Here is a 25,544-nt window from a genome sequence, read left to right on the forward strand (position 1 = left end):
GCAAACATTTATTTCATGTTCAGACCCTGCAAATACCCACCCTCATTTTCTACCAGCTTTTCCTCAAATCCCCTTTCGACACCTGGCCACCTGGTCCCACTACCAAAAAGATATTTCACGTGACCCAGGATTCTGCACGATGCCTCCCTCCCACGTCACCCAACTGGACCCCACACCTCTTTCTTCCTCTCTCCATTCCCTTCAATGTCTTTCTCCTCTGCACTTCACCCGTCGTTTTCAGAGCCACTCTGCTATATAAACACCCATTTAAACTCTTTCAATATTATTATCATTATTATTACCTCCCAAAACTCCTCTTCTTCCTCACTTCACTCCTTTTTTCGCCACATAAACAACCATTCACCATGCCATGGTCTTTTGCTTCCCCTTATGTACCTCCGCATCGCCACTCTAACTACATTCCACCTTCCTCCGACGATCCCGCTCACCACGGATTTCCCCGTGCTGGAGCTTGGCCGCGCGGCGGTGCCCGTGGTGCCTCCGGTGGTCGAGGATTCTCTCGCCCCCGGGAGCCTTATCAACCGAACTCCAGCTTCCCCACGGAAGAACCAGAAAACGGCGAGGCTATCAACTTCGACGCGTACGAGTCGGTTCCGGTCGAGGCGAGTGGGAATAACGTGCCTCCGCCGGTGAACGTCTTCGACGATACGGACTTGGACGAAGGGTTGAAGAAGAACATCAAGCGATGCAAGTACGTGAAACCCACGCCCGTTCAGCGTCACGCGATTCCCATAGCTACCGCTGGCCGTGACCTCATGGCGTGTGCACAGACAGGGTCGGGGAAAACGGCGGCGTTTTGCTTTCCCATCATATCTGGGATTTTGAAGGGTCGTTCCTCTCCTGGGTTTTCGCCTGTGTCTCGTGGTGCTGCTGTTGCATACCCCACTGCACTTATTTTGTCTCCTACGAGGGAGTTGTCTTGCCAGGTTTCTTTATTTTGCTATACGGAGTCCATGTTATTAGGTTTTGTTATTTTAAAAATGAATGAATAATAAAAACTGCTCAACTATTCTATTTTTATTTTATTGTATGTTTTAAATAAATTTTTTGTTAGATACGCGACGAGGCGAACAAATTTGCATTTCAAACTGGAGTGAAGGTTGTTGTTGCCTATGGAGGGTCTCCTATCATTCAGCAGGTGTGTTTTTGACATGCATATACCCTTTTACAAAGTTGGTGTCTTGTGTCTCTTTAAATGAAGATTTAGTTATTGATTCTTCATTTCATTGTTTTCAAATGGCAAAAGCTGCGCCTTTTGGAGAAGGGAGTTGACATATTGGTTGCCACTCCTGGGCGTTTGGTGGATATTATCGAGAGAGAAAGGGTTTCATTGGCGAGGATAAAGTATCTTGCTCTAGACGAAGCTGATCGTATGCTGGACATGGGTTTTGAGCGTCAAATACGCAAGATTGTGGAGGAAATGCACATGCCACCGCCAGGTATTAGGCAGACATTGTTGTTTAGTGCAACCTTCCCTAATGATATACAGGTATGGAAAGTATTGGGTTGCTTTAATATTTTTTTTTTATGTTCTTAGTGGTGCGTTTTTCATGCTTCATTGTAATATTTTATTACTGCCTCTTGATGTAGTATTTCATTGATGACGCAGAAGCTAGCATCGGACTTTTTGATGGACTACATATTCCTGTCTGTTGGGAGAGTTGGGTCTAGTACTGAATTGATTGTGCAGAAGATTGAGCTTGTACATGATACAGACAAAAGAGACAAACTTGTTGATCATCTTCGTCGCCAAAAGGTGCATGGGACCAATGGGAGGGTAAGAAGTGTGTATGCCCGTTTGACAATTGGTTTGCAAGTGCTGTTTGTTGGGTAATGGGTTTAATTATCTATTTTTCTGCAACGCAGCATGCTTTAACTCTTGTATTTGTTGAAACAAAAAGAGGAGCAGATGCTTTGGAAAACTGGTTATTGAAAAGTGGCTTTCCCGCTATTGCTATACACGGAGACAAAGTTCAATTGGTTAGCTATTCTGCCTTCTATTTTTATTCTATTTTATTCTTTGGTTCTTGAGGTCTGTCCTTTTTTTCCCATTTCGCAATTACTTTTGGTTTTATTGCAATAAATTACACTAATCTCCAATGCCTTAAGCTTTTTTTGGCCCTTAATACCTAATTCACTTCATTAACACTCAGTTTGTTCACCTGCCGCATAACATCCTTTTACTTTTTAAAAAAAGTTGAGAGGTCATGTGTAGTCTCAACATTTTCAGGGATATTGGTGTAATTTGCTCTGTTTTTTACGGTTTTCCGCTCTTGAGAATCAATTTTATTCTATGTTTTTCTATGTGACATATTCATTGAATGATTATTGTTTCGCTGTTTAGGAAAGGGAACGGGCTTTAAGATCTTTTAAATCTGGAAATACTCCTATTTTGGTTGCAACTGACGTTGCTTCGAGGGGATTGGATATCCCGCATGTGGCTCATGTCATAAACTTTGACTTGCCTAGAGACATAGATGACTATGTACATAGAATTGGACGAACAGGCCGTGCAGGCAAATCTGGTTTAGCCACTGCTTTCTTCAGCGACAAGAACAGTCCAATGGCAAAGGCTCTTGTTGGAATCTTGCAGGAGGCAAACCAAGAAGTTCCTTCTTGGCTCATCCAGTTTGCAGAGGGTTCCTCTTCAGGTAGCCGTGGTTATGGATCACAGCGTTACAGCGGTGGTAGCTATGGCGGTGGATTACAGCGTTACGGCAGTTGTAGCTATGGAGGTCGTGACTTTCGAAATCCCACTGAACCTGAGGTGCAGAGGTACGACAGTGGTAGCTATGGCGGTCGTGATTTTCGAAATCCCACTGAACCTGAGGTCCAGAGCTACAACTGCTACGGTTCTCATGGCAATGCTGATCATGGTGTAGAGTCTGTAGGTACAACCTCATACATTGATACCTCGTACGACATGCAAAACTCCCTTATAGAAACCTCTTTTGACAGTTTGAGTATAAACTGCAGTAATGATCAAACTGATGTCAAATCTGGTGAATTGTGTGGAGATGGGAAGGTTGGTGAAGATGGGCCTAGCGGTTATGAAGCTATTGTTCCCACTGGATGGGACTAGACTTGTATAGTTGGTAGCAGCATGTTTTTTTGGCGTTAGAGGGTTGACATTATAATCTACATACTACATTGATATTAGGTAGCAAACATTCCTGGTTCCAAATTATGCCACACTTTTTGTGCACCCTCTACTCATAATAGAATAGATGATTTGGATATAATGTTTTACTTATGGACTTATTCAATCATTAATGTTCACAGACTTTTCTATAATTTGTTTCCCTTTGTTACTATATATAATTTATCAGTAAAATCCTTATTATTTAATGATAGTGTTCTTAATTTAATTCAATATTTTGCATTATATACTTTTAAATGATCTGGATAATTAGAAAAGGTCGATAACATTTTGAAGTTAATAGTTTCGCTTGTCTAAATGCTAGTCTTTGTAGAGGGAAGGTTTAAATTGCAAAGATGAAACTAATGTTTCTTTGTAAACTACTAGTGCTCTTTAATTTAAAAATAATAATGTCATTGTCTTCTTTCTATTCAAGCTATATATTATTTAAAATTCAATATAAAAAATATTGGAATGACTTTTACTTCCCTTTTAAACTTTTTATATTTGTACAAACTTGGAGTATTAAAAACCAAATAATCTTTATTGGGGTAATTGACAATAATTACAATATTTTGATATAGGCCATGAAATCTAAGAAAATATTACTAGTGTACTGTGGATCTTCAGTTAATATCTGATGTCTCCTAATATAAAAAAATATTAATAATTTATTGATCATTGCTTAAAGCACTTAAATCATGCTACAAAACAAAACTACTGCCTTACCTATGAAACTCTGGACATTCCTCTTAAATGACGTGCTCGTATGACATCTGTAGGACACGTATATGTGAAGTGTCCAATTTAAAAAGTATGTTAGATTTCTGACAATTCTAGTACAGTTCTAACACAATTTCAAAAAAGAAAAATACATTATTTTTTTAAAATGCAAACTTTATTGTATAAATTGTTATTGTGATTATAAAAATAAGAAGCAAATCCTTGTGAATCAGTCATGAAAAACATCTTTTTACTCCAAAAAATAATCTGGAACATACTTGTGAACATAAATTTTTATTGTCAATTTATATAAATCATAATTATATAATATATAGATTCGTGTCCTACATTTTAGAGATTTTACGTATCTCCGTATCCATGTCCGTGTCGTACCAGTGTCCGTGTGAGTGTCTGTGCTACATATTACCGCTTAGGTGGATTCCAATTAGACTTTACAATTTTTTTATGTTATATTTTTAAATATATAATTCGCAATAAATAATTTATATATTTTTATAATAATTACTTGAAAATGGCTCCTAACGTGTATTTAAATTGGTTGTAATAAATGTTATTGCGAAAATTTAATTTATAATAAATATTATTACAGGCAAACAATTTTTTTTAAAATAAAAGCTTTCATATTATATTTCATTATATTTTATCATTAACTTTGCATCCTTTGAAAGTATGTATGATTAATTAGAAGTTTAACTTAGTAGTTTTATATCTTTTTACTATTTAAAAAAATATTTTGTACTGTTTAATCTTGTAACTTATATTTGATTCTCTTTATCTTTTATACATTTATTTTATTTCTTCTATAATTTTTTGGATATATATTAATCCTCTGTGCCTATATTTTGTAGGCATTAGACAATTTATATTTGAATCATTTTTCATATAATACATTAATTTTTATAGTATTTTTCTAACTTTCTAAATTATAAAAAAATATTAATTAAAAATGTTAGTGATAGAAAAATTTCAAAACAGCTCACGTAGTTATAATACATTCTTGCAACATAGGTTATCTCGTTGAAGTAAAAATATTAGTTTTCGAATATTTTCTTTTGACAATGACAATATTTACAAATATTGATAATATTCAATAATTTTAAAAATAACTAAAATTCAATGTAATTTAATATTTTTAATAGGACTTTTGTTTATTTTGTTCATATTTCTTTTAACACCAGATCGATTTAAGAAAAATGGAAGTAAATAATACCAAATTAATTTAGGAAAAATTAAATTTGTTTTATTGTAAGAAAAATTCCAAAGTAAATTGCATATTTTAAAATTTGCTTAAATAGGCAGTGAATAAAAATATTAATTATTTTTATGTATACACAAAATAATCCAAATTAAAACAGTGAACTGTTTTCTTAAAAAAATTAATTTTTAACTGAATATATCATTTACATCAAAATATTTCTATGAAATTTAATTTTAATTCTCTTCTTTAAGAAAATCAAAATAAATGAAACTGGTTTTCTTATAACTTTTTAAATGATTAATAAAATTATCAAATAATTTACAATAATATCTATGCATATTTTTTTTCTTAATTCTATGAACATATTAGCAAATCAACTACAAATATTATTCTTTAATAGTTTAAAATTTATTTATTTTTTAAATAATTTACAAATTAAATTGCAAAGCAGACTTGGTTGTTTGGATTGGGGTGGTAGTGAAAAAGAAAAGAAAGAAAATGAAAAATGAAGAAAAAAAATGAAAAGTAAAAATAAATAAGTGAAAAGTTGAATAGTTTAAGAATAATTTTATTGATGTTATAGAAGAAAAAATTAATTGATGTTTATAAAATAAATAAAATATCCTTGTATTAAAAATGAAATTGAATTGAATATTAAAAAAAATGTTTTAATACCTATTATTTTCATTCTATTAAATTATTTCCGTTGCTAGCCGAGTAACTACTTCTAAAAAAATTATTAATTATCTATTTGTTATAATGTAAAAAATTAGTTTTAATTATATATGAGGCTTAATATATATATATATATATTACTTATTTTCCTTTAGTTGTAGAAAAAGAAAAATATTTAACTGTATGATGAATGTCATAAAAGGATCCACACACAAGGAAAAAAATTATCAATTAAAATAACCGATCTATCCTTTGAATAATTTAATGTTATTTTTCAAAAACATACACATAAAATTTTACAAAATTTATATATTATACGTCAGTAAACTTTATATTTTAAAATAATTTATTATCAATTAAAATAAAATAATGTAACAAAGTTATTAATCAGTTTTTAATTTCATAAGTTTTACAAAATTTATATATTATGCGTCAATATAATTTATATTTTAAATAATTTATCATCAATTAAAATAAAATAATGTAACAAAGGTATTATTCAGTTTTTAATTTCATAAATTTTACAAAACTCATATATTATGCGTCAATAAACTTTATATTTTAAATAATTATCTATTAAAGTAAAATAATGTAACAAAAGTATTAATCAGTTTTTAATTTCAATGATTTGAATAAAAGACTTCAATTTAATGGTTGAATGATTATTTAATAAAAAAAAGAAGTATAAAAATTAATAAAGTGAATAACAAGACCGGGTAGTGTAACCCTCCAAGTGTAACAATTAAAAATGAATTGAGAATTTGGTTCCTGATGTAGAGACGAGTCAGTGTAAATGTATGTAATGAATACAACTTTTTTCCTAAGAAGAAAATCAACACAGCTTTAAAGAAACACCCTGGTTGAAATGGTGAAAGTAATATGCAGGCAAAAGCAAAATCTGCAAAACAAATTATTTTCCAATTCCAAAATCTTGTTTTAATGTTGTTCATTTGCAACAAGTATCCTCTTGCAAGCTTCGTAGCACATGAAAGAAATGCCAGCAGCAGGAACCAATTTTAAGCAGCTTGGTCCCAAACCTCAATAAAGATCCGCAGGTCCTTCCTTTTCAAGTATTGTATGGACTAAAACCTTGATTGTATATAAGTAGGTTTAAAGACCACTTTATAATAAATATAGGGATGAAGCATGTTATCATGCTGTTTTCCATTTAAAGCCCCTGCTTGCATATGCTTACGAACCACCTCAAGTGGAAATGTTGCAGTGCTTGAGAATGCACCAGCACAGCTGATCCAATTACAAGAGTCATCACATTCCCTATGTCCTCCTTACTGAAACCTTTCTTGTAGGCTTTTCTAAGTGTGTCATAAGCTAAATAGTTTGTTGCAGCATAAGGGATCACACCAATTAGACTAGGAGTGAGGCCCTGTACAGTTCTGCAGGACCTTCCTCTCGAATAATTCTCACAAATGCATCGACTAAGTTCTTGTACACCCCTCTCTACAATTTTTGGAGTATTAATTGGCATAAATTTACATCACTTGGACCATAAATGAGAGCAAGGTCATCAGAGAGCTCTGTGAGTGCATACCTGGACAGTAAGACGAGTTTTGAGTAGTTCAAGAGGGTATGTACATAGGGTAGAGCTAACACCAGCAACAGCACCTGCAATTGATGAGGCAGGAATTGGGATCTTTGGCTGTTCACCAGATTTAGGAGATAGTTGCTTTTTGACAGTGTCATACGCAAATAACTGCATTTTCCACAAGATGCCATTATGTGTGTAATGAATTTAGATTACAAAATGTACTGATGGACTCCTACTTTTGCAAGTTGTATTGATCTGTCAGTTAGCCAACATCGAAGTACAAAAGTGATGAATAATATGCAAAAGACAAATCTCTCAGCTAAATATGCATATTAATCAAATATTTGAGGATAAGGAAAAGGACAATTCCGAAGCAACAGGTTCTACGGGAACTCTCATTATTTCAGAAGTAGAAGTTATGTCATCTTGTGTATGAGTGCCTCTGTTACACCATAATGGTCCATGTCATTCCCTAGTCATCTTCCAGCTAATTAGGCCCTAATTTGATCTTCCATGAATAAGAAAGCAATGAATCAAGTCGTTCCAAATAATGGAAATGTGAGATAAAGAAGTTAGTGACATCAAATATCCAAAAATTTACTACATCTATGATGATGTAAAGTATTAAAAAACATCGTGTCTACTCACTCAATGGCCTTGCTAGGCGCAACTCGGATGATGTTCACAAAATTGCCTCTGAACAGGCCCTTCCATCCATCGGTCTCCATAATAGATTGAAACACTTGAAGTGAAGTGTGTCCACAGCTCCCAACCATCAAATGGGTCCTTATGGTCTCCAATGATGCCACGGCTGTTCTTGACACTACACCAGCAATTGCCCCACTCATCAACCTCCTCAATGATGGATTCCCAATCTTAAATTTCAATTTAAACCCCTTCATCTTTTTTTCACTCTTCATACCATGGCCTTCCTCATCACCTTCAACTGCCTCGCCACTCAATAATCCTTGAGAACCCGTGCTTCGAAGACCAGCTTCAGGCATTAAAACATATTTCGAGGAAGAATAGACTAAGGATGGTTTGGTGCCACTGTCTCTAGTACTGGCAGCAGGAGGATTTGGTGAAATCCCACTACCAAATCCTGCTTGACCAACGCTTGCAAAGAAACTAGTGGGACAAACTTTACCCGCAAGAGGAGTCCCATTCAAACTTGATTTCGGAACTACATATTGTTTGAATTTCGTTACCAAATTCAACACCTTGCACTTGCAACCTACCTCTACCTCTACCCATGAATCCTAAATTTCAATATTCGGAACTGCTTCTCTGTTTAAAATGAAGCTTTAAAAGTTTTATAAGGAAAGAGATTATTAAGAATAAATGGGCATGCAAGAATATGCGAATTTAAAACATGATACACCAAGTCAGTTGAGAACGAATAATTCAATTCAACAAGAACAACGAAGAACAAGCCACACAAGATATCGAATAAAGGTGAAGTCAAGAATTTTCGTTGTGTGGTGAATTTTGTCTAACAGAAGCTATAAATTCTGTATCTATCTCTGCATCGGCAATGAAGATATAGAAGGGTTTGGGGACTCTTGCTCGTGAATTTCTAAACAGAAAAGGTACGGAATGAATGTGTCTGCCGCGGGCAATGTATCTAGTCGTTCATTTGATAAATTAAAAGCTTTTTGTCAATTAAAAGATCTAATTCTAATTTTATATAGATGGTAAATAAAGAGGATGGCTACTGATAGATGAAATTAGTCTACAAAACTTGAAACCAGTAAACAAAGTTTCCAAGAACTCTACAAAACTTGTTTTAATGTAATCTAATAAACTATTTCCCATTCGCCTTGCCTTTCTTGAAATTTCCCTTTTTAAAAGGCTTTTTCTCAGTTTTCAATTTCTTGTCAGCTGATGAAGCCCTCCCTTTCTCGTTCCTTCGCTTCTTCTCTTTCTTCACATTGTGCATTGTGACGGCCTAGAATTCAGAGAGTAAGATTTTGACCAGAAAAAAGTTAATAAAATTGGGCAAATTTGAAATCCATTTCACTGAAAGACTCTACTTTACCTTTTCAACATTCAGTATGTTATGAGAATTCTTGGAGATGATCTTGTTCAATATTTTTTCAGTTTGCTCCCTCTCCAGTGATCCTATCCCTGATCCTTCAACCACTGGCAGGAACTAGATGAAAACAAAACAACCAAAGTTAATAAGTCAATTTAGTTAACAATGGGTGCTTCTATATATAAAAATTTACATGGATAAGAGAAACAGTTATCTCAGAGTGTACAGTGCACAACCTTCCGATATTTTCCTTTATGTTTTGCAGGCTTTTCACCAGGCAATTTCTTGTCAAATTTCCCACCACTGGCTGTTGCAGTTGCTGCAATTCCTGCTACATTGCCTAGTTCATCCTTTGTAACTTTCTTTGGTGCTGCCTGAGTTCCTGTTATAGGCAAAGCTGTAGCTGCCAACTGAACATGGCTGCATAATAATTTGTTCAGATTTCATTAAAGATATATATTAAAGAAAACATGAAACACCAGGTCAAAACTCTACAACAATCTAGTCAAAAGTTGACACATTTTTAGGCAGGACAGTTGCCTCTATATTACTCAATTCTAAAGCTGGGGAAATTACCACATGCCTTGAAATTCAGACATATGAAGTTGAGAGATGCCACCATTAAGAACATCATATACCACAAGTAAAAGTAATTCGGGCATTGGAGCATTTAAGGACATCATCTTTTGGGTCCACTAGGACATGTTATCTAGCTTTACCTTTTTCTATTTAAGCACCCACACTCTCTAGAGTACCACAGACAGAATTTAAATGGGTCCAACTAATAATCTCATTTTATCAATAGAAATATTCAACACAGTTAAGAAAATGAAAAGTACAAATTATTTAAGTTTTACATTTTTTTAAAATAAAAACTGACATGGTCCCACTTAAAAAATTAAGCAACTGGTGCTTATTGAAATAAAGGTACAAAGGAGGTTCTTATTAGGCACAGGTGCTTATAAGTAAAAGGAAGGAGTAAACCACCTCCCAATGCAAATTCCTAACAAGTAAAGAAACATATAACTAGTTGATCCAAGACAGTAGTATAAAAATAAACTGCATATATCATTTGAATTTTGTTAAGGTTAGCATAAGAAACTTCAGTAAAGACTTTGTGAATGAGAAAAGAAAGTAGGCAATGGCCCAACTGTCGAAGGTGAGATATATTGACTCAAATCAAATGGCTAAATAAAAGGCCAAGGTCCATGATCCATGAAATAAATTATGCACACAACTATAAGCCAATGATGTATACTATAATGAACAGTAACAAACAGAATTCCCATGCTACGAACAAAATCTTCAACGTTAATTGGAAAACGTTGTGTTACAAACCTTGGTAAGGCACCAAATTTAGCAGCTTCTTTCAAGTTCTGTAGTCGATTTTTATCTTGCTTTTCAATTCTTTTCCTCTTATTTTCTTTTCTCTTGGCAAAAGGATCCTCTTTTGGATCTGCAAAATGTTACAATATCATTATTGATATGACATACATATAGCTCTGATCAATGTACGAAAAAAATCCCAGTAAAATGTGAATTACAAGTTTATATTCATGAAAAGATAAAAATGTTAAAGTCAACAGAATAATAGCATTAAACATCTGCAGTCTAAATAAACATCACATATGATTTGAAATATAGGCATATTATCTAACTTCCAGATTATCAGATGCAAAAAACATTTTCGTAACCAAAAATAACAATGTGCCAAAGTATGGTAAGGAAAGTAAAATCCTCAAATTTTGAAGTCTTAACTGACGGGTATTCCATTAAATAAATATTTAGTTTAAAGCTCTGGTAACCCACAATGCCAACCATATGTTTTGATTAAGCATTGAGTATGCCCTGACATATCTAAATGTTTCTAATGTACAATCTGGATCTTCTAAAGGGTCAGTGGTGGTCTGATTCAGATTTTTTCTCAATAGAACAGTTTTGAGTACACAAACCTTATGCAGGTCTGCCATGAATCATCCTATGTTAGTATTTTATCATGTTCGAACACATTGTAGTGGTTCTGTTGGTGCCCAAAAGTGATAACGTAAAGTAGAATGTCTACAGTCTACACCATATTCATGACCATTAAAGCAACACGGTAGCAGTTAATGAGGAAAAGGGATGTTCGATCCTTTACCATCCGTTTCTTTTGCCTCAATGATAGGTACAGCATCTTCATCATTTGCACGATCATACCCATATCTGCGTTTCCAGGTTCCAGATTGTTCGTCGTACACAATCTTGTCTTTCTTCCGATTCTGTATGCCTGCGACACAGGATAAAATTCATTAGTTCAACTAGTAAAAATTTGAGAGCACTAAGCCTAACACAGACTACATGAACAGCATTGAGATTATTTGAGGGTCACATGGGCAGCATGAATAGACAAACCTTTCTTTTTGGCAAAAACTTCCCATTTAGTAGGAGGCATAGGCTTTGGCAGCTGAAAGCATCACAGAAAATTGATGAGCCAGTGATTTGACTGATTAGACATATAAAAACACTAGAATCAAAGAACCAACGATAGAATCAATACAATTGCACAGCTAATTCGAAAGCAGACACATGTATGGAAGAAGCGGCTTTTATTTAGCCCTTGGAAAGTTACTATACAGTATGAATAAGAACTAGGGCTTATGAGCATTAAAGTAAAATGTAACAAGTACTAGATCATATAACCTTTGAATTAAAAAGAAGAATAAAGATTGGAGTGTGGGATTACATGTTTTTCTCTTGGCAATTTAGTTAGTGGTGGAGGCAAGTTGACCAGGGGGCCATCTATATCTTCGGTTGATGGTAAGGTGAACAGAGCATCTGCGATAGCTTGAACCAAGTGAGTGCCTTTCAGTAAGCATTGCTTGACGAGGTCCGTCCTGTGTTCAATTAACGTAAGCAAGGACAGTGTCAAAAAAGAAAATAGCAAAATAACCCTAAAGACGAAGAGAAGAAGAAGAAGAGGAAGAAGAAGGAGACGAAGAAGAATAAGGCACCTGGAAAGAGGTGGTTGAGAGGGGAAGGTGTGATTGGAGTCGAAAGCCATGAGGTGGCCGAGGTCCACATCGAAGCTGTGCAGTTTCTCACCCTCAATCTCCATCTCCATCACCTTCGATTCCAACAAATGAAACCAATATCAAACCTCGGCGGCGTCGCAGGCGGGTAAGGGTTTAAGGGTTTGTGATATGTTGTGTTACAGCTGTGAGAATGAAGAAAATAGAGAAAACCAAAGACAAAAAGAGGGTTTTGGTGCTTTTGACCAAACTCTAACAAAATTATCAATAATAATAATTCCAATACTATCAACCAAAATACTAATAGTTATTACACAAATCAAACACAAATATTACACATATAATTCTTCTTTCTTTTTAGTCTATTTTTTTTTAATTTTTTTTAATAAAGTATATTTTTCATTTTCTGATACAAAATAATTCACAACAGCACTAATTAAAAAATTTATGGGGAGTTGTTTCTTCCTTTTTAAAAATGTTTATTTGTTTTAAAAATAGACAAAAATATTTAATGAAAATTATTCTTTTAAACTCTTTCAAAACTTCCTTATTTTAAGTTTTTAAAATTATAAAATTGAATCATTTTAAAGCTTTTCTTATTTTCTGTTTACAGATTTCTGTTAATCAGTTTTTCCCAATGCTTGTAAAACTAGTCTGAACACTAAATCGATAGATATACTGACTCAAAATTCAAAAATTTAATCATATTTAAATCATAAATAATTTTTTTTTAATGTAATACATCACATATTATATATATATATAATTATAATAAATAATATCTAAAGAAAAAAAGTAAAATATAAATAAATGACAAGTGAATAAACTTCCTGTATTTTCTCTGATATTATAAAAGAAAATAAATATATTTCTTTCTAAATTAAGATTACTTTTATAAACATATTATATTAAATAAACTAGTAAACATTAAAAAAATATTAATAGTTTATAATGAAAAAAAAAACATCATATTCTAAAAGGGTATTTCATTAATTTGACATATAAATCAGACGAGTTTTTTTTAATCACTTATTGCGTTAGACAAAAAGCAAATGAATTAAATTCTAAAATATATTCTGTAAAAATAATAAGGCTGTGCATTGTCGACGGAGTGAATGGTATAAAAACTTTTTTCTTTAACAAATTTACTTAAAAAACTCTCTTGAATGACTTAAACAACAGTTTTAGGAAATAAATTTAATACCTTTAATAATCAATAAATATAAAGAATAATAACTATAAGTAGTTAAAAATATAACATCAATAGCTTTTATAGTCGTTCAATTCTACCTTTGTATCTAGTTTGAATTAAAACAACTTTAATTGAATTATTTCGCTATTCATAAAAAAAAATTACATGCATACTTCACATGTGATATACAACAAATACAAGAATGAATAATAATTGAAAATCTATTAAAAAAACAAGTGTAGAAACCTAACATACAACTACACCAAACCTAAGTTTTACAATAAATCCAATAACGAAAAAAGTTTGAATGATATCCCATTTGATATGGTTGAAACTTAAAAAGATAAAGAATATAAAAAGAAGTATAGCAAGATTATAAAGTGTAATCTTCAATCAACAATGATTTCTTGAAAGAATCTATTTAACAATCTATTACTTTAGAACTTGAAGCAATTATATTTTGAAGCAAAATATATAATATTGCATTAAAATATAATAAATTAATTATTATAAGTAATTGATTATCATAAACATTTTAAAATGATTTATTATATTATTTGTGATAATAAAATATGACTCAAAGATAATTGATTACTTATTATTTTTAAGGCATATTTTAAGAATTAAAAATATTAGGATAACGAATTATATGTAGAATAATTGATTGTTTTGTTATTTTGAAATTTAATTTTAAAAAATTAGAGCTTTCAAAAAGTATATATATATATATATATATATATATAATAAATTTAGAGGAAGTTTATTATCTTATTCTATTTTTTAAGTAAAAGTTTATTAAAGTCTTATCGCGTTTTCATAATTATAATTTTTTTTTGTCTCATTCACATTATCTAATGAGTATATTCATATTTACACAGATACTCGATTTCTTATTTTCCTAAATGTTAATTAAATATTTTTTATAAAAAAATTACAACAAAGTAAACACAATATAATCAAATATTTAATATTAAAATGATGTTTATTTTCTTTTATTTAATGTTAAATATTTAAAAAATAAATATAAGTGCGTAAATATTAAATCACAATACCAAATAACAATTAGATAAAAGTGAAATCATACTAGAAAAGAGTAAAAATAATTAAATATATTTTATTCGATGAAATCAAATATTGCATTTCTTAAAATGCAATACATAGCTTGAACAAAATCATATAAAGAAAAAAAAATGTGTAATTGAGGTTGTGCTGAGTAGAAAATACCTTGGAGACACGAGTAAACTTGGTAAACAGTTGAAAGAGAATAAAACATTTTAGGTGAAAATAAAATAAAACTAAGGGTCAAAGCAGACATAATAAGTTTTTTATTATCAATAAACTAAAGATTTACGTGACTGAACACTTTTCATTAGGGTTAAAATTCTCATATAAAAATAAGCAATAAATAAAAAATATTTAAAAATAGTATAAATGATATAATTTGTATCTTGTAAATTGGTTTATTCATTAAAATTGATATTTTTGTTTTCTTAAATACAATACATAATGTAACGACACTTTTTTTATAAAAAGCATAAATAGTGTGCCCACTATCACTTTCTTCTTCATTCTTCCAAACCACTTTCTCTCTCTCTCTCCAATTCTCTTCTCTCCCTCTCTCTTAATTTCTCTCCCAATCTTCATCTATTTTAGAATCTGATCATACCACACTGTAGCAGAGGAGTTAAGGAACATTTCTACCCGATCATATTTTCAAACAGAGTAAGTTCATTTTTACTCTAAATATCCTGTGTTCTCTGTTTTTCCTTAGGATTTAGTCATCAATTTTGGTGGGGTCAGTTGAGAAGTTTAATCCTCTCAACTTATTCTATTATATACTGAAATTTTGTTCTGTTTGGATAATTTGCATTAGGCCCGTAAATCTTGAAGCTTATCCAAACGGTGGGGAATAAAATTCTAAAAGTTGCTTGGAAGCAAGCAATTGAGGTAAGGGAAGCTAAATTTAATTTTTAATAGCACCCTAGGATAGAAGATCTGAATGCGGAAGGGACGTGGTCCCAATATTGAATTTCTCTTACAGGGATGTTATTTGTTTATATATTGGGTTGTTTGTTTGTATATTATTTAAATTTGTAAAAATATTATATTTTGATGATTTAGTATTAAAGTGTTATTTTTTTCATGTCAAATAGACTTTTGAATATTGTGGATCAATTTTTGAATGATATTGTATGACGGAATGGTATGGAATTGAATTCATACATTTGGGATAATGTATGGACTGATGTTTGTTGTGTATTAAGTATTGATGCCTATGTGGTAACAGAGATCTCCGAGCTTCACTGATGATCTAAGTCACATAGACTAAGATATCAGGTGGTGAGAAGCTGATGGGGGAGTTCATGCACACCGTGACATATGAGATGCACGGCTTGGGTTGTATTGAACTTAACCTGATCCTTTCTGTTGGATTCGCTGGTAATCTTTGGATCAGGTGTTAGTCTCTGGTAGGACTTACTTAATACGGGTCTTCCGGAAGATGTTGTTTGTTGAATATTCTGGATGTGTAGATCCATGTGAGATCTATGTGATTGTTTTGTTGTTGAGATTTGAAGAAGATTGAATAATTTGAGAAATTGATCATGTAACTTGGTTTTCTCTTTTGATTTAATTGTGTATATTATAAAATTCTATTTTCACTAGCTTACCCTTGCTTTTCTTGTTGTGTTTGAACTGCGATGACTGTACTACGTACACGAGCAGATGATCTTACAGGTGTCTGAGGATCAGAAGAGTTTTAGGGCGTTGATTATGAAACTTATATTGTATATATTTGTATTTCTATATGTCCTAATCATGTATGAGGAATGTTTTGAAAAACTTTATGCTTGTATAGAAATAAGTAGAACCTGTATTGTAATAGTTAGATGTATTTTCCGGAGTGTTACACATAATTTGAATGAAACCACAAAATGAAAAAAAAAATGTGTAATCAATATTGTGGATCTAAGTGAATTTTTGTGAATTTTAAACAAGTCAAACAATTAAGAGAGGATAAAAAAATCATGTAGCAAGAAAAGAAAAAGAATGATTGTGAAACTAAGAACAAACGAAAATACTTAGTATTTTTTTTAGGTTTCTTAATAACTATGAGTGTTTTAATATTTAAAATGGAATGATTATGAAGATAGAGTTGAGATAAACATGTACACACTACATACATACAATAAAAATAGTAAATAGCGTGGGTGATAAAAATACTCAAATAATTAAAATCCGACGCAAGATCGGTATTATGGTTGGCCTAATGTTGCACAACATATGACAACTAATATCCTGTATGCTAAAACATTTGAGTGGTCCTAGAAACTTACGCAAATTGAGTGGGTTAAGCCTACACAAGCTAGATGATTTGTATCGCTCTGACCGTCATAAAATACAAAATTTCATTTTATTATTTTAGAAAAACAATAGCCTAATTTATGATACATACACGCGGATTAAAATAAATTAAATACGAGAATGGATTGAGTCCACACTATAGTGACATAATGTTTAAATAAAATAATTAAGAGTGTGGGTTGGGCGATCACAAATGGTACTGGTTAAAAAATTATTTAATCTACACTTATTTTAGTATCATTTTAGCAAATACATATTATTATAAAAATGTTAATCATAATATATAGGTTTAAAAATAAAAATAATACCATTTAGAATGTATTTAGAAATGGAATTTGAACTTATTTTTCTAAATTAATATCAAATTAAAATTGAATCAATTTGGAATGAATCCTAATGTCATATTTGTAACTTATTGTATTAAAGAAATAAATTTTCAACACCACTAAATTATACTAAGAATAGTTGCAACTAATTTAAATATTTAGTTCAAATTGAAAATAATATTAAAATTGGATTATAATGTGGTCATGTAATTGAAATCCAAAGTAAAATAGAATGGAAATTTAATTTTAGTTATAATAATAATTACAAAGCAGTCACTCTAATATGAACAAGAAATCAGATTTGAAACTTGCATAGCACATGATATTTATCATTATATAATGTAACGTGTGCACATAAAGATATTGAACATGTTTTTCTAAATTAATATCAAATTAAAATTGAATCAATTTTCAATTAATCCAAATCCAATTTGAGTGAATGTAATGCGTATAATAAATAAATAAAAATTCAACAACAATAAATTATACTAAGAATAGTTGCAACTGATTTAAAGTTTTAGACCAAATTTCAAATTCAAATGAATATCAAAATTGAATTATAACATGTTGTCGGGTAATTGAAATACAAACCCAATTTGAATTATAACATGTATGTCTTGTAATTGAAATAAAAACAAAGTAGAATGGAAATTTAATTTTAGTTATAATAATTCCAAAATAGATAGTCTAATATGAACAAGAAGTTGGGTTTAAAATTGGCATTTCACCTCATGTTTGTCATTGTAATTCAAAGTAATAACATAAAATGTAATGTATAAATGAAAAAATAAATAAGAAGATAACAAAACTATTGTCATACTAGCAATTTGTACTTGATGGTGTTGCTTTTCATAAGGTGAATAGGATGGTTAGGAAGCAAAGATCTAATGCATAAAGACATGTAATATGAATAAAAACGAAATAATACATTTGCATGCAATTCAACAATACACTACATATCTGAATAAAAATAAAATGATCACATACAATTATTTGTAGGAGCAACCATTCAGGTTTGACATATCCTAATTCAGAATCACCCTATAAAAAAACTCTAACAATGAACAATAAATGTCCACTAAAAAAACTCACATATATTAGTTAAAGTCGTGTTTTAGCTGCACGATACAAGCCTGGTACTTAAAGCACCACAACAATAGTTGAAAAAATAATGACAATTATGTAGAATATTATATCGTTAGAAGGAGTCAAAAAGCAAAGACAACTCATTACAATTAACATTTGCACTAATTATGAAGGTTTTACATCATGCGTTTCAACTCCTCCAAATTATCTTTACCTTAAGCTCACACAACAAGTGTGTTTTCATACTTTCTCATACCACCAAAATCAAGAATACACTCCTTTAACACCCATTGAGGTTAGCAATCTTCAAAACCGAAAATGGAGTTGAAGACTTGACAAAACAAAAACAAAAACAAAAAAGATGGAGATGAAATGTGTTAAGCAGTAATCTAGGTTCAGTTAGTCTCCAAGTGTATCTTTGCCTATATATTTCATAACTTTGTATCAGTTTACTCTTAAGTGAATGTATGAATATTTTACTCTTTTATCTCTCTATGCCTCCACTCATTCTCTCTCCTATTAACATGGAATCATGAGCCTATTTTTTTGACACATGTCTTCATCCCCAACCTCCTCTTCTTCCTCTTCTGTTTTCCTTTCATCTTCTTCTCCGATGGCCTCTGTTCAGCAATTCACCACTCCCATAAACCTCAAACTTGATGAAGACAATTTTGTTCTCTGGCGTCATCAAGTTCTTGCCACTATACGTGGTCTCAAACTCTTGAAGTTTCTTGAAGGAAATCAAGTTCCTTCTTCGTCCCCTTCATCTTCTCCTTCTCCCCCATCAGAGGAAGTTCTTCAATATCAACAACAAGATCAGCTTATCATCACCTGGCTTCTTGCTTCAATGACTACACCGATTCTTACAAAAGTCGTGGGCTTGGAAAGGCTGTCAACATGCTTGTTGCAATCGACTCCCCAATTACTACTGAAGATCACATTGAAAGTATTCTTGAAGGGTTACCAGAAGAATACAATGCATTTATTGTTGCTGTTACGTCACGCACAAATCCTTACTCAATCAATGATATTGAATCCCTCTTACTTGCTCAAGAAGAACAGTTTCAGAGGTATAAGCTTGCACACTTCTCTTTTCAAGCTAATGCTACTTCTGTTCATTCTCAGTATCATCAAAACCCATCATTTCGTCCATTGTTTAATCAATACTCCCGTGGTGGTCGTTTTCCGCATAAACCCTCAAGCGAGTATTCTCGATCTAATGGACCTCGCCCTTTTCACCGTGATTCTTGGACCCCCTCTCCTTCTGGATCCTGGAAACCTAATCGGGTTCGCTGTCAATTGTGTTCAAAAATTGGTCATCATGCGCTTCATTGTTGGCATTGGACTGGTAAGTCATCTTCTTCCAAGGTCATTGCCAACACATCCCAGTTTTCTACTCTATCTCTTGATGATGGTGAACCTTTGATTCTTGGCACACCTTCCACTATCGAAGACCTGCTATGGTATCCGAACAGTGGGGCTTCTCACCATATGACACATGACTCAACTTTGTTTATTGATAATCAAGAATATCAAGGCTCTACAAATGTTAAACTTGGTAATGGTGCAGATATGTCTATCTCTCATATTGGTTATGCATCGTGTGTTTCTCCTGTTACTAACACTGTTCTTTCTTTACAAAACCTTTTACATGTTCCTACTCTCAATAAAAACTTGTTAAGTGTTTCCAAATTTGCCAAAGATAATAATGTTTTCTTTGAGTTCTACTCTGATTCTTGTTATGTTAAACATCAGGTAACCAAGCAAATTTTGTTTCAAGGCATCATTAAAGATGGTCTATACATTTTTCCTGCTCTAAGATCCACTTCTTACTCTGCTAATTACACATCCTTTAAATCTAAAAAACCTGCTCTTCAGTTGTGGCACAACAGACTTGGTCATTGCAATTTTAATGTAGTCAAGAACGTTTTAAATCAATGTAATATTGCTTGTACTTCTAAATCTAGTTTTTGTGATGCGTGTGTTCAAGGGAAAGCTCACAAACTTCCTTTTTCCTTTTCTACAACTGTTTATACTCTTCCTTTACAATTGATATACATTGATATATGGGTCCTGCTTCTATGCATGCTACAAATGGTTAAAAATATTTTATTTCGTTTTTAGATGCTTATTCCAAATTCACTTGGTTGTATTTGCTACACTCTAAATCACAAGCGCTTGTTGCCTTCAAATTATTGGCTGAAAATCAAACTAGTCTTACAATTAAAACTATTCAGACTGATAATGCAAAAGAATTTCACTGTTTTAAATCTTTTTATTAATGAATCTGGTATACAACACCGCTTCACTTGTCCACATACACACGAGCAAAATGGTGTTACTGAAAGGAAGCATCGTCATATAGTTGACATGGGCCTGTCTATGCTCTCTGCGGCTTCTCTTCCTATGAATTTTTGGGGTGAAGTTTTTCTCACTGCTAGTCAGATTATCAATGTTCTTCCATCTTCTGTCATACAGGGTAAAACTCCTCATGAACTTCTTTTTCACAAGAAACCTGATTATACTATTTTTAAAAGTTTTGGTTGTGCCTGTTATCCTCTCCTTCGTCCCTACAATCTTAACAAATTAAATTTCAGGTCTACTTGTTGTTTATTTCTTGGCTATAGTCAATGTAATAAAGGCTACATCTGTCGTTCACCTGATGGTAGAATATATATCTCTAGGCATGTAGTTTTTAATGAAGATATTTTTCCATATTCTATTTCAAAATATGGTTTTTTACTTAACACTGATGTTGCCCCTATGTCTCAAATTACTCCTCCTGTTTTAATTGTGATCTCTTCCTCTCCCTCTTCCATTCCTATTTCTGATTCCATTACTCTGCCCACATCACCTTTACACAATCACACATTGTCACCTGCTGTCACCACTACTGATTGTTTGGTTCCTTTATCTAATCAAAATGTTCATCCTATGACTACTCGGGCTAAGTCTGGTATTTCCAAGGCCAAAATATATATTGCATCTCTTGTATCTGTGCCTTTTGAACCTGTAAATTTCAAAGCTGCACTCCAATCTCCTCAATGGAATCAAGCCATGCAAGATGAATACCGTGCTCTGATTGAAAATAGAACCTGGACTTTGACTCCTCTACCATCAGGAGCAAACATTGTTGGCTGTAAATGGATCTTCAAGAATAAGTATAATGCAAATGGCACGTTTCAGCGACACAAAGCACGTCTTGTGGCCAAGGGATATAGTCAAACTGAAGGTTTTGATTATTCAAAGACTTTTAGTCATGTAATCAAACATACTACTATCAGAGTGGTGCTTGCTCATGCAGTGTCTGCTCATTGGAACATTCATCAAATCGACATCAATAATGCCTTTTTAAATGGTGATCTGCATGAGGATGTCTACATGCAACAACCACCAGGCTTTATCTCTAACAATTCACAACTAGTGTGTAAGCTTAACAAAGCTATTTACGGTCTCAAACAAGCACCTCGTTCATGGTATAAAAAGATAAGTATCACTCTTCAAAGTCTTGGCTTTAATTCCACTACTAGTGATCCATCATTGTTTGTTAGGTTTACTCATTCTTCTTCTTTGTTTGTTCTCATTTATGTAGATGATATCATTATTACTGGATCTGTACCTACTGATATTATTGCTCTTATTTCCACTCTCAATTATGTTTTTGCTCTAAAGGACTTGGGCCCTCTACATCACTTCCTTGGTATTGATGTCTCCACTCTCCAAGATGGATCTTTACCTTTATCACAGCGTCACTATGTTCAAAGTCTTCTTCAACGAACGCAAATGCTTGAGTCTCATCCACAACCTACACCTATGATTACCAACTTAAAGCTTCCACAAAATGCTTCTGCAACCTTTTCTGATCCCTCTTTATTCAGATCCACAGTGGGTGCTCTTCAATATGTGTTCATCACTCGTCCGAAACTCACCTTTTCTGTGAATAAAGTCTCTCAATTCATGCACAGTTCTCAAGAGCATCATTGGAAGGCAGTTAAACGGATCCTACGGTATCTCAAAGGTACATTAGATCATGGGCTTCTTATCAAACACAACACCAATAATACAATCCAGGGCTTTTGTGACTCAGATTGGGCTAGTGATATAGATGACAGAAAGTCTACAACAGGATGCTGCGTGTATTTTGGCTCTAATCTTGTCTCATGGTCTTCTCATAAACAAAAAGTTGTTTCCCAAAGCAGCACTGAAGCAGAGTATCGCGGAATTGCTGTTGTCCTGGCTGATATTATTTGGCTTCAATCTTTATTATCTGAACTCCATATTTCCTGTATCATGCCCAAAATTTACTCTGATAACCTTGGAGCAGTTCCACTTTCAGCTAACCTTTTCATGCACTCGAGGTCCAAGCATTTTGAAATAGACATTCACTTTGTTCGTGACCATGTACAACAGAAGCATGTCTCTCTCATTCATCTACCTGCTCGTTTTCAACTTGCTGATGTGTTTACAAAGCCTATTTCTGGTCCCAGTTTTACTTCAGCACGTCCTAAACTTATGGTTTTGAAAAAACCCATCATAAGTTTACGAGGGGATGTTAAGCAGTAATTTAGGTTCAGGTAGTCTCCAAGTGTATCTTTGCCTATATATTTTATAACTCTGTATCAGTTTACTCTTAAGTGAATATATGAATATTTTACTTTTTTATCTCTCTATGCCTCCACTCATTCTCTCTCCTTTTAACAAAATGACCTTGAATTGTGAATTTGTAGTGCGAATGGAGCTACAATGCCACAAATGGGGACTAGGGTGGCCAATTTCAAATTAACCTTCAAGCCAATAATTGTGATTTCTAGTACTTTTCTCTGTTTTTATTCACGGAAACTTATAAGATTTATTTAAAAATAGCTATATTTGACACCCAATACGCAACATTCATGTAGTGAATATCAAACCTTAATCTTTAATTAGAAACATAAATTATTTGCATCAGTAATTTTTATTACTTTTATTACGATATTGTTGGGACAAACTTTAGGTTACAAGTTTTAGAAAATACAATTAGTTTTACTTTTATGGATGTCATATTCATAAATAAGAAAAGGGAACTCCTCCAAACTGTTAACCTAAGGCCTCACTCGCAATTTTATAAATTTGTATGACTTCATGAGTGGGTGATAATCTGTTAGATTTTTAATTTTTAATTTTTAATTTAAATAAACAGACGAATGAAAAAGAACAAATCTAAAAAATAAAAAACAAATTATTTTATAATCAATTTTCAATTTTTGAGATCAATTTACTATCATTATTTTATATATATATATATATATATATTTGCATTGCGTAATACAAAACATAAACTGTGAAATCAAATATAGATAAAAAATATTAAAAAAATCATAAGCAAATATTAGAAAAATATATTAAGCCTGATATGTTTTTGGGCCTTGAAGTCAAAGGAAGGTCCAGCAAGAGCATAAGGCGGGGACGACATCTATCGAGATAAAAGCCCAATGTTTGATGTTCCTCGTAACGGTTCGGTTGTGTATTCACGTTCTGTTTCAACCAAAAACCCTAGTCCTCTCCTGCCTCCGTTCATTCAACAATGGTACCATATTATTCTTCCTCTTTTTCGCTATTCTTTCATTAGATTCACAGTTTGAATTGTTTGTTCGATTGCTAAATTCCATTTGTTGTATTTGTGTGGATGCAAAATGCAGACAGGAGAAACAGTGAACCCCAAAGCCTACCCTTTGGCTGATGCCCAGCTCGCAATAACCATACTAGATCTTGTTCAGCAAGCTGCCAACTACAAGCAGCTCAAAAAAGGCGCTAATGAAGGTAACTAGCTAATTGCATTTGCTTAATGCTAACTTCTTTTCTTACTCCTCACTGTGTATGATAAGTGAATAATGTACTTGTTCTACTTGATTTGCAGCCACCAAGACCCTGAACAGAGGTATCTCTGAGTTTGTTGTCATGGCTGCTGATACTGAACCCCTTGAGATTCTTCTCCATCTTCCTCTACTTGCTGAGGACAAGGTATATTATTTTCCTCTTATGTAGCAGCATGTTATTTATTATTTGCTATTGTTTACAATTGCATCTGTAATTGTGTGGCAACCTTGTTTTGAGATCTTTCATTTACTGCTAAGCATATGCTGAACTTCTAGTTGATTTAGCTTAGCCATTATCGATAAGGAACCACATCCATCACCATGAATGATCTGCATAGTCATGATATTAGTAATAGTAAAACTTGAATAGTTTTGCCTGTGTCGCTGATTGAAAAATACTAGGTTTTTTTAACCATTCGTGCTGATTTGTTTTAATTGGATGTTACTCTGATTTTTGTTTATTAGCATTGCATATCTTATTAATCATATGAATTATTCATTTCAATTGTTCAGAATGTGCCCTACGTGTTTGTCCCCTCAAAACAAGCACTCGGGCGTGCCTGTGGGGTGACCAGGCCAGTGATTGCTTGTTCTGTGACCACCAATGAAGGAAGTCAATTGAAATCTCAAATTCAGCAACTAAAGGTATGCTTCGGCACTTTGCTTTTCTTTCTTGATTTGCCCTGTTGCTACCATGTCAGCTATATTATTTATAGCCACACACAAATATATATAGTTTATCATTGAAGAGTCTTATTTATTTTTTGGTTTGCAGGATGCTATTGAGAAGCTTTTAATATGAAAAATTCATAATCTGTATGATGGGCTTCTTGAGTAGTGGCAATCACTCCTTCTGAGGCTTTGATTGGACGAGCTGTGCTATGTTTACCCAATAGGCGTTATGTGTTAACCTAATTGATTTTCTTCATACCGTGAAAGGTTATTTGCGAATGTTATTTTTGTGATAGTGAGTACGAGTAATGTTTTAAATTGATACAATGCAATTTTATATTGGTTCTTATCAGAGAATTTTAAGACCCGCATGGCTACAAGTTCATCCTTCATTTCAGTGATTCCCTAATTTGGATCATATAACAAATAATCTGATATTTGATTGAATAAAGAAACCTAAAAGTGATGTGTCAAACAGTAAATAGTCCACCGCGAGTTTCTTTTCTCATTATCTCACTCTCGCAACACTCTACACAATTTGTGAAGAAATTAAGCTGGTCAATAAGTTTTATGTTAGAACATAACATGATTCAACGAGATTTCCTATATTCTTTAAGTGGTTATAGATTTTTACTTATATTTCGATATGATGATTATGTAGTCAATTGTTGCATGATTAATTTC

At 32.6% G+C, this 25,544-nt stretch overlaps 3 protein-coding genes and 1 pseudogene across 5 annotated transcripts; 2 read left to right on the plus strand and 2 right to left on the minus strand.

Annotated features, from left to right (window-relative positions):
• The first annotated feature begins 236 nt into the window (after positions 1–236).
• On the plus strand, positions 237–3,315 carry LOC137807519 (DEAD-box ATP-dependent RNA helicase 52B). 2 transcript variants are annotated; one of them, XM_068608204.2, is made up of 7 exons: positions 292–947; positions 1,076–1,159; positions 1,268–1,510; positions 1,631–1,798; positions 1,888–2,001; positions 2,366–2,912; positions 2,998–3,315. In XM_068608204.2, the coding sequence occupies exons 1-7, from the start codon at positions 366–368 to the stop codon at positions 3,111–3,113; spliced, it is 1,854 nt and encodes a 617-aa protein (XP_068464305.1). In that variant the 5' UTR covers positions 292–365; the 3' UTR covers positions 3,114–3,315. The 2 variants fall into 2 exon arrangements, with proteins under 2 accessions (XP_068464304.1, XP_068464305.1); XM_068608203.2 differs by having other exon boundaries at positions 237–947; positions 2,366–3,315.
• Positions 3,316–6,637: 3,322 nt separating this feature from the next.
• Positions 6,638–8,577, minus strand: LOC137807522 (adenine nucleotide transporter BT1, chloroplastic/mitochondrial-like; annotated as a pseudogene).
• Positions 8,578–8,975: 398 nt separating this feature from the next.
• Positions 8,976–12,668, minus strand: LOC137807521 (ribosome biogenesis regulatory protein homolog). Its single transcript, XM_068608205.2, has 8 exons — positions 12,349–12,668; positions 12,081–12,231; positions 11,750–11,801; positions 11,496–11,624; positions 10,697–10,814; positions 9,595–9,778; positions 9,362–9,475; positions 8,976–9,271 (listed from the first exon to the last, which is right to left on the minus strand). The coding sequence occupies exons 1-8, from the start codon at positions 12,456–12,458 to the stop codon at positions 9,128–9,130; spliced, it is 1,002 nt and encodes a 333-aa protein (XP_068464306.1). The 5' UTR covers positions 12,459–12,668; the 3' UTR covers positions 8,976–9,127.
• Positions 12,669–23,760: 11,092 nt separating this feature from the next.
• LOC137807523 (uncharacterized) lies at positions 23,761–25,225 on the plus strand. Of its 2 annotated transcripts, XM_068608207.2 has the most exons (5): positions 23,761–23,899; positions 24,012–24,132; positions 24,230–24,333; positions 24,702–24,833; positions 24,964–25,225. In XM_068608207.2, the coding sequence occupies exons 1-5, from the start codon at positions 23,897–23,899 to the stop codon at positions 24,988–24,990; spliced, it is 387 nt and encodes a 128-aa protein (XP_068464308.1). In that variant the 5' UTR covers positions 23,761–23,896; the 3' UTR covers positions 24,991–25,225. The 2 variants fall into 2 exon arrangements, with proteins under 2 accessions (XP_068464308.1, XP_090156986.1); XM_090300860.1 differs by lacking the exon at positions 23,761–23,899 and having other exon boundaries at positions 24,006–24,132.
• The last annotated feature ends 319 nt before the right edge of the window (positions 25,226–25,544 follow it).

The sequence above is a fragment of the Phaseolus vulgaris genome, chromosome 3 (genome assembly GCF_051622355.1).
Source record: "Phaseolus vulgaris cultivar YP4 chromosome 3, ASM5162235v1, whole genome shotgun sequence".
NCBI classification, from domain to species: domain Eukaryota; kingdom Viridiplantae; phylum Streptophyta; class Magnoliopsida; order Fabales; family Fabaceae; genus Phaseolus; species Phaseolus vulgaris.

Excerpts from the sequence above, each read along its gene's own strand:
- LOC137807519 (XM_068608203.2), top strand. The coding sequence starts at position 366 with ATGCCATGGTCTTTTGCTTCCCCTTATGTACCTCCGCATCGCCACTCT. Across the intron at positions 1,160-1,267 it reads GGTCTCCTATCATTCAGCAG|CTGCGCCTTTTGGAGAAGGG; the intron begins GTGTGTTTTTGA and ends AAATGGCAAAAG. Across the intron at positions 1,799-1,887 it reads TGCATGGGACCAATGGGAGG|CATGCTTTAACTCTTGTATT; the intron begins GTAAGAAGTGTG and ends TCTGCAACGCAG.
- LOC137807521 (XM_068608205.2), bottom strand. The coding sequence starts at position 12,458 with ATGGAGATGGAGATTGAGGGTGAGAAACTGCACAGCTTCGATGTGGAC. Across the intron at positions 9,779-10,696 it reads AAATTTGGTGCCTTACCAAG|CCATGTTCAGTTGGCAGCTA; the intron begins GTTTGTAACACA and ends ATTATTATGCAG. Across the intron at positions 9,476-9,594 it reads ATAAAGGAAAATATCGGAAG|TTCCTGCCAGTGGTTGAAGG; the intron begins GTTGTGCACTGT and ends GTTTTCATCTAG.
- LOC137807523 (XM_090300860.1), top strand. The coding sequence starts at position 24,006 with ATGCAGACAGGAGAAACAGTGAACCCCAAAGCCTACCCTTTGGCTGAT. Across the intron at positions 24,133-24,229 it reads CAAAAAAGGCGCTAATGAAG|CCACCAAGACCCTGAACAGA; the intron begins GTAACTAGCTAA and ends CTTGATTTGCAG. Across the intron at positions 24,334-24,701 it reads CTCTACTTGCTGAGGACAAG|AATGTGCCCTACGTGTTTGT; the intron begins GTATATTATTTT and ends TCAATTGTTCAG.